At 24.0% G+C, this 8,824-nt stretch overlaps 1 protein-coding gene across 1 annotated transcript; it reads right to left on the minus strand.

The window, feature by feature from the left end:
* Window positions 1-4,799: 4,799 nt before the first annotated feature.
* Phum_PHUM551150 (dynein light chain 2B, cytoplasmic, putative) lies at window positions 4,800-5,819 on the minus strand (the record flags this gene model as incomplete). Its single annotated transcript, XM_002431798.1, has 3 exons — window positions 4,800-4,934; window positions 5,415-5,570; window positions 5,772-5,819. The coding sequence occupies 3 exons, from the start codon at window positions 5,817-5,819 to the stop codon at window positions 4,800-4,802; spliced, it is 339 nt and encodes a 112-aa protein (XP_002431843.1).
* Window positions 5,820-8,824: the final 3,005 nt, after the last annotated feature.

The following is an 8,824-nucleotide window of genomic DNA, read 5'->3' on the forward strand; positions in this document are numbered from 1 at the left end:
AAAACTCAACAGCCCAAACTTTAACCGAAATTAAAATTCGAGATTTTAAAACATTACAAAATTAATCATTGCCTTATTTAAATATTCTTTCCGTCAGCTCATGATTGTGATGATATTATGGAAACTCTCATAATCAAAAAATAATAATAAATCTCTTATTTATTTAAACACATTTATTTATATTAAAAAAAAAAAAAAAAAAATTAAAACAGAAAAGTAATTGCGATTAAAAAAAAAAAAAATTCACTGGGCCTTTCTCTATCATTCTCTTTCTCTTTCTTCCTCTTGCTCTCCAACACATTACTCTTTTACATAATAACATATTTTGACCCTTCATCTACATAACTTATAATTAAATAAATATAAATTTATTATTTAAAAAAAAAAAAAAAATAACTGAAATAAAAACCTTAAATAAAAAAAAAATTAAAAATGAATTATAATTTTCACGATTTTTATTATTTAAACTGCTTTTATATTATTAAAAACAAAATAATATTCAAATTAATGCTGTATTGCTCTTTTTTTTTTGTTATTTATAAAACAAAATACAGCAAAAGAAAACAAGATCCTATAAAAACCGTTGAAAATTTTACCGACATTCCGGATGATGACGTATTATTATTGGTCGTTTCATTAGAAACGTTAACATTTTGAACGACAGTCGTGGTTTTTTCTGATGTTGACGTCACACTGGGGGTAACTTCCGGTGTTTGTTGACTCGTTTGAGTATCCGAAATTACGGTCGTGGGTGCGTTGATCGTGACGTTTCTCAAACAAAAACTTGAATTTTTATATAGTTCGTTTGTACATTTTCCGAACATATTGTTGCGTTATAATTTGGACTGTCTGGTATGCATTCCTGAGGCGTTTCAATTCCATCATTTGTTTGTGCCAAGGAAATGGCGGCGACCGCCAAGCTTACATAAATCACCACCATTTGTTTGATCATTGCTATAAAAAAAAAAAAAAAATGGAAAAAATGAAAAAAAAAAAAAAAAACGTTTTCGTCGTCCGGTAAGCACTTAATTATTAATTATAACTAATGAACTATATTTTTAAATGAGTAAACCATTGATCCTATTATTATTATTATTATTACACATATATAAAATTAGTAATTGTTATGTATTACGAAACGAGTTAAAGTTAAAACACGTTTATTTAAGTTAAAACTAATTAAATGATATTCTCGGTACCGATTTAAAAATAAAATATAAATTTAATGTTTGTCGTTCGAGCTATTAAACCGTTTTAAACCGTTTAAAAAAAAAAAAAAAAAAAAATTATGTTTAAATTAAATGCTATGCAATTATCCTTAAACGATCCCCTCCGTATGTGCAATTTTCGTTGCAAGGAGAACAGATAGAAAAAAAAAAAAAAAAAAAACGTTATTGCAATTTATGAAAAACGTATTCTCTCTCTCTCTCTCTCTCTCTCACTCACTTTAAATAAAACTATTAATTATTACCGAAATTATTATTATTATTTTTTGTTTTCCAACGGTTATCGAACGTTAATTAAACGTGAAAAAATTATTTTTTTTTAATGACGCGACCACAGTTAGTTCTCGATCCTAAAGCAAACGATTCACTAAGTAATAAAAACTAATGTACTTTTAATACAAGAACCTTCTTGAATTAGGTCGTCGCTAATCTGGGTTGCCGTTTTAATCTATAAACAAAAAGATACAAACGTTCTTTCAACACAAAAAAACACGTTCCAGAGACAAACAAATCCTTGATTCGTCACTTGATGAAATAATGATAATAGTTAAATGAAACTTACAAAAAAAAAAAAAAAAAAAAAAAAATAGCGAAACTTGAAGCTTCGAGATTCGATAAGAAAACCGCCATCTTGTAAAAAAAAAAAAAAAAAGGAATTCTTTTGCAAAATTTTTTTTTTTTTTTGTTTCTATTTTAAAGGGTAACGTTTTTCTCCCTTCCCCCTCCCCCCTCCCCCACCTCTTTTTCTTCTAACCGTAACGCATTATTATTATTATTATTATTAGATAAAACTCGCATTTATTTACGTTACCGATCGTTATTTTATTTTGTTTTGTTTTTTTTGCGATAATATATATATGAAAAATAATGTTTTTTTTTTTTTATTGTTTTCCCATATTGTTGTTTTAAACAAGAAAAATAAATCGAAATTTGAATCGGTTTTGTTTAAATGAAAAACGTGAAAAATCACGAGCCATTTTTTTTTTTTTTCTTTCTTTTATTATAAAACTTTCGTTTATTCAATAATAATAACGATTATGATTATTATTATTATTTGAATTTTAGGCACTAACGCGATGTCCTTTATCCAAAAAAAAAAAAATTGCACAATGGCTATAAAATAAATAAAAAAAAAATTTAACTTATTAGTTTAGTTTTAAAACTCACGTAATAAACAATATTTAATTTAATTTAACCGATCTGTTAGTTAAAAAGAACGATGCGTTCGAAAACCGTTTTTTTTTGAAAAAATGAATTCCTTTTTAACGACTTTTTTCCAAGAATCGTTCGTTACGTTTCCCTTTCTTCTACTGCGCTTACGGAGGGGATTTTTTTTCCCCCGCATATTTTAATAATTAAATTACATAATAAAATTTTCGATATTATATTAATATATATATATATAAAATAATTAATAATAATAATAATAATAACTTACTGATGTAATTAACTATTATTAAATAATAATAATAATAATAATAATAATAATATCCAACGAAGTTAATCCCCGGTATGCGAATTCTATACTGATTGTCTTAGGTAGCAGTAATTACCTGTTAATTCTGTCACATGCAGTTTCGAGTCAGGACCGCGTTAAGCATATGGAAATTTAATGTTGGTTAATTTTAATAACACAAACGAAAAATTAATTATTAATAATTTATTATTATTATTATTATTATTATTATTATTATTATTATTATTATTATCGAAAGCACACACACACAACTTGTCGTTTGAAATGTAACGTTTTTTGTTTAATAATAATAATAATAATTGTTTCCGTTAAGTCGAGCCAAAAATTCCGTTTTAGGACTTGCAAAGAACGTGCATGTGCAAGATTTTAACTGTTATTAAATATATATAATGTTTTCCTTTTTAAACCTGGAAGTTAGATTTGAATAATGATTAAAAACGTTTTTATTGGTTTATTATAATCCATTTTCGGATTAAAATTTTGCTTTACTTTCAAAAAAAAATTTTAAATTATTTTGTCTAATTCTACGTTTTTAAAAATGTAAATTTGATTCTTTTCAAAATGGCCGACAAAATACATTTCGTTGTTTTACGTCGAATTGCAAATGGGGAAAAATCATAATAATAATAATAATCATAATCGTAATCCTTGCACAATTCTTCGTTTTTTTTTTTTTTTTTTTTTTTTTTTTTTAACGCCTAGGATATAACAAACAAGTCACGTATATAAACATCTAATTGGGTGCAAAAGTATATATACATATTGTCGTTTCATTGATCAAGGGGTGAATGATGTAATAATAATAATAATAATAATAATAATAATAACAATGAGTTTTTCGTGTGTGATGATTTGTTCGTCGGTTAATAAAATAAATAAAAATGCCTAATTTTTTTTTTTTTTTTGTTACGATAATAATTTTATATGTCAACATTTTGTTTGAAAAAATCAATAATGGCGTAGCAATATTCGGATATTTAAAACTTTAATCATAATAATCTTAAAATGACCGTAAACGTTTTTAATTATAATTTTTTTCCCCCCCCCCCAACCCGAATAATAAACGATTATTATTATTATTATTATCGAATTAATTACTTACCTTGACGGTTAATTATTTTTTCAATTTGTCGAATAATATGACATTTTCCCTATAACCATTAGAAATGATATTATTTTTATTAATTTACAAAATTATTATTATTATTATTTTAACTAAAAATTTATTTAACATTTTCCAAATGGATAATGGAGAAAACTATTTGTTGCGTAATGATAATAATAATAATAATAATAATAATAATAATAATAATAATAATAATAATAAATATAATTAAAAAATGTTAATTTTTTAGCCTTTGAGCCAAATAATACTTTATTGGAGACATTTTTAACGACTGATTATTTCAAGGTTTGACAAAAAGTTTTCCAATTTAAATCTTTGCCTAATTGCATTTCATGATTTATCGAAAGAAAAAATACATTTGTTTAAACAAATATTAAAATTTAAAAAATTTTATGTAGTCAGACATGTTTCCCATGCATAAACTTCATCAATGAACATTTCTTCGAATAATTCTTATTTAAAAATTAATAATTTGTGTGTTGAAATAAGTAAAAACAAATAAATTTCTTTTTCGAAAGTTAGGAAATTGTAATTTTTTTTTTTTTTAAAGCTTTTAAATTGTTAATATAATAATAATAATAATAATAAAATGATTATTAAATATTTGATTTTAAGAAAGCAAAACACATAAAAAATAAACTTAATTTACAATAATAAACTTTAGTACATGATTCACATACATTTACAATTGATTCATTGAAATGTAAAAATTTTTTTAATCGGTAAGATTTTTACAACTCTATATTATATAGATATTAATTTTTTTTTTTTTTTTTAAATTTAATTTCAAATAAATAATATATAAAGCTATTAAATTTTAACACAGTGCATTTAATCGAAATTAATTTGGTGTTTGAAAAAGTAAATAAAATCGTACAAACATTCCCTCTTGACAAACAAAAAATTAAATAATAAAAAATAAAATAAAAATGTTAAAAAAATAATAATAATAATAATCCAATAATTATATTCAATCTACTGGATTTTGTATAACAATTAATAAAAATTCTTTATCTGGTGCCACTAAAATTTCATGTTTTTTAGACCTAATTCTTAAAAATGTTAAATCGTTACTCGGATCTAAATCTCTGACTACACTTCGAGCCTGCAAAAATAAAAAATAAAAAAATTAATATAAATATTATTGTACTTGTAATTAATGTAAACAATTTTTTTATTACAGATTTAAATATTTTGCTTTTTAAAATAAACATATGTTTTTTATTATTAAACTAAATTAAATTAAAAAATTGTTTAGTCGATTAGTTTAAGAATAGTTATTATAAAGCTTGAAAATATGATAAACTCGAGAGAAAAAAAAAAATGCAAAATGTATTATTGTAATAGATAAAAAATTGTTAATGTTTAAAAAATATTATTTTTTCAGGTTTAGTGCATACGAAGAGAGAATATTCATGACATAATGTAAGTTATTAATTATTATTATTATTATTATTATTATTTACATGATTTGTTTTGATTATTTCAAGTTAACCCGACAGTCAGTCATCAATGCTGATAGTTAACCCCGACTTAAATATATGTCACAAAGATTAAAAAAAAAAACAAAGAATGGAAAATTTACCTTATCAGATAGCTGACTAATAAGGCCTGCATACTGTACGGTTGTAGTATTATCCATTGTAGTTTTAATTGGGATACCTTCAGCATTGACAACTACAACTCCAGCCACACCTTTGTGTGATTGTATTCTTTTCAATGTTTCTTCCACCTCGCTAGCCTGAAATATCAAAACAAATCATTTCAAAAAAAAAAAAAAAAAACTAAAATCAATTTAACTACAATTTGAAAATAATATATAAATGAAATATTTTTAACCATTATGCGAATTGTAAAATTTCAACCAAATACGATGTCGGTTATCCTTTTTGAAAGATAGGTTGAAGGTTTATTTATAAATTTAAATATGTCTCTTGGTTACGATTCCGTCATGAACACTTCGTACTTCTAATGACACGACAAAAAACATTTTTATTAATTTGACTATTTCTTACTCTATGTTTAAAGCTCTTGATTATAATTTTTAGAATTACTTTTTTAATTTATCAAATTTTCAAAAAAAAAAAATGGTTTTTTTAAAACTTTTCGTTGTGAAAATACAATCAAACGTGGTTAAGAATGAAAAAATAATTTAAACTTAGACACACTACTTGTCTTACGTAAGTTTGTACCGAAACTTTTAAAAATTTTATTTGCAATTACTTGTTTTATATTCGTTTATCCTTTTTGAAAAAAATTTAGAAAAATCATTCTTAATTATTTATTTATTTATTTAAAATTATTTTATATCAAATTTACAAAAAAAAACTAATTTGGAATAAACTTAAATTAATCTAAATAATTAACTATAATTTACTCAGTTAGTTAGTTATTATCATTAATTTGATTTCTACAATTTACTAGTTTATTTTTTGTAATTGAGTTATAACCAAATTTTAAATTGTTTTTATTAATTAATTTAAATAAATAATTATTAAATGTATAATTAAGAATGACTGACGTAATTATAAACAAAAAACAATTGGTAAAAAATTAAAAATGTCTGACAAACAGTTAAAAAAATTAAAATTTTGAATTTGATTGTGGTAGAAGCACACATGCAAGTCATTAACGTTTACTTGAATGACATTTTTTTTTGTTAAATTTACAAAAAAAATTTAAATAAATTAATAAATTTTTTAATTAACAACAAGTTTAAACAAATGAATGAATGAATGATAATAATAATGATTAAGATAAAACAACAAACTTCACATTTAAAGATAGGATAATAATAATGATTATTATTTATATTTGTTTGATTTAAGAAACTTGTAATTAGTCAAATGGGGGTTTTTTTTTTCTCTCGGGGTTGGGGGGGGGGATTATAAATGTTTATATGCATTATTTTTTTTAAAATAACGATCCGATTGATGAGATGATCCGGCCCGAAAAAAAAAAAAAAAAAAAAATTATATTCATTTTTGGTATTAAATAAGGAAACTAGAACATAGCCTGAGGGAATTATGGGCCAGGTAACTTGAATGTATATCATTGAGTATTTTTTTTTATTTTGCATATTTATAGGATTTTATTAAATGTTAAAAATAATTTACCGAGAATAGGAAATAATATTAAACGCTAGGAATTTTTACGAAAAAAAAAAAAAAAATGAATCCATTCCATTTGAATTTGAATTTGATTGATATCGTTTCCTTAAATTAAATTTAAAAAGTTAAATAAATTATAGTGCATAAGCATAGGTGGCATAGGTGTAAATAACGGTAGAAAATAATAATAAAAGAACACACAACGACTTTAAAAAACACAAATCCTGTGTGTATTTTTCAATGAATGAATGAATGAATGAATGAATGCACAGAACAACAAAATGGACATTTTTTTTTTTTTTTTTTTTACATATAATGCGTTCATTATCTATCGACTTGACATTCGATTCATTAACCGTCATTTTCTTTTAACGCTTAATTATTTATTCTCGTATTGGTATAACGTTCCAATTCCAATCCAGGTTCTCTCTAAAATCGATTTGATTATTATTATTATTGTGGTCACTCTTAAACACGACAAGGCTCTTATTTGTCGGGGTTTTTAAGTTCATTTATCCCAGGTTTCTTACCCGACGATTCCTTAGGGATAAATGCTCGGGTGCTATTTATAATATTTTCCGAAGAATGTGGGCCGTCCCACGTAGTGCGATTTCCTGGATGGTTTCTTCTTCTTTTAGGTTCTTTAAAATCTTCTTTAAATTTCCTTTTATTGAATGTGGTGGTGGCATGGCTCCCAGTGATGCTGCTTCCACGATGACCGGAATCGTTTCTGTTTTTACTTTCCCCACATCCTGGCTATTTCAATTCCCAAATTTCTATATTTCAGCATTTTGTCTGCTTCTTTGGCTGTGCTGTTATTATTATTATTATTATTATTATTATTATTATTATTATTATCATTATTATTAAAAAACGTTTGAAAGAATGAAAGAAAGAATTATTTACATTACTAATAATAATTAACAGTGAATGATTCATAAATTATCAATGAAGATAACTACTAATTTCCGTAATTAAATTTTTCCTTTTTAATGATTTATAATAATAATAATAATAAAAACTAACTGTGCACGAGGGGGGGGCATTAAACTAAAGGGAAAGGGAAGGGGAAAAAATATCTTAACAAATATATATTATAAATCTGACGTGTAAATTTTAAACGAGTTTTATTTTAAGAGAAGGAAAAAGGTCAAACGAGTAAATATATTTTTTTTTTTAAAATAAACCTTTCAACGCCTTCGCACTAAACAAAAAATTATTTCGTTAAAAATTCGTTTCCTTTTTCTTTTGACATTATTAATAATAATAATTTTATCGAACGTTTAAATATTTCAGGTATGTTCGATTGTAGTAAATCGTTATCAATTAGATTAACTACCTGACTGACTGACTAAACGCCTACAACGTTTTCAAATCTATTACCTGTGGAGGGTAAATGGTAGGGAGCAGGGGGGGGGAGGGAAAGGAATAATGATAAAATTAAGGTACGATCACGTTTTGTAATATAATGGTGAAAGTTTTATTATTACCCTCATTATTATTATTATTACTATTGAGATTTATTTTTTTAAAATAATAAATTCCTTTCTGCGAATTATATTTTTTACGGTTGATAGTTTTCTTTTTGTTCAGTGATACTTAAGTTCCCTTTCTCTTTTTAAAAAAAAAAATCTATTAAATTCAAAATGGGGGGGAAGGTGGGAGAAAGTTTGTGCGATTATTTTGCAAATTGAATTTTCACTTTAATTTTTTTAACTTACACACATAATGCATGCAGACGAATTTTCTTTTTTTAAAGTGCGAAAGAGTAAGATTAGTAATTAATTTGCCTTCACCACATACTCTCGGTAATAAAAATTAAAAACGAGAAATTATTATTATTATTATTATTATTATTATTATTATTATTATTATTATTATTATT

The sequence above is a fragment of the Pediculus humanus genome, genomic scaffold (genome assembly GCF_000006295.1).
Source record: "Pediculus humanus corporis 1103172108294 genomic scaffold, whole genome shotgun sequence".
NCBI classification, from domain to species: Eukaryota; Metazoa; Arthropoda; class Insecta; order Psocodea; family Pediculidae; genus Pediculus; species Pediculus humanus.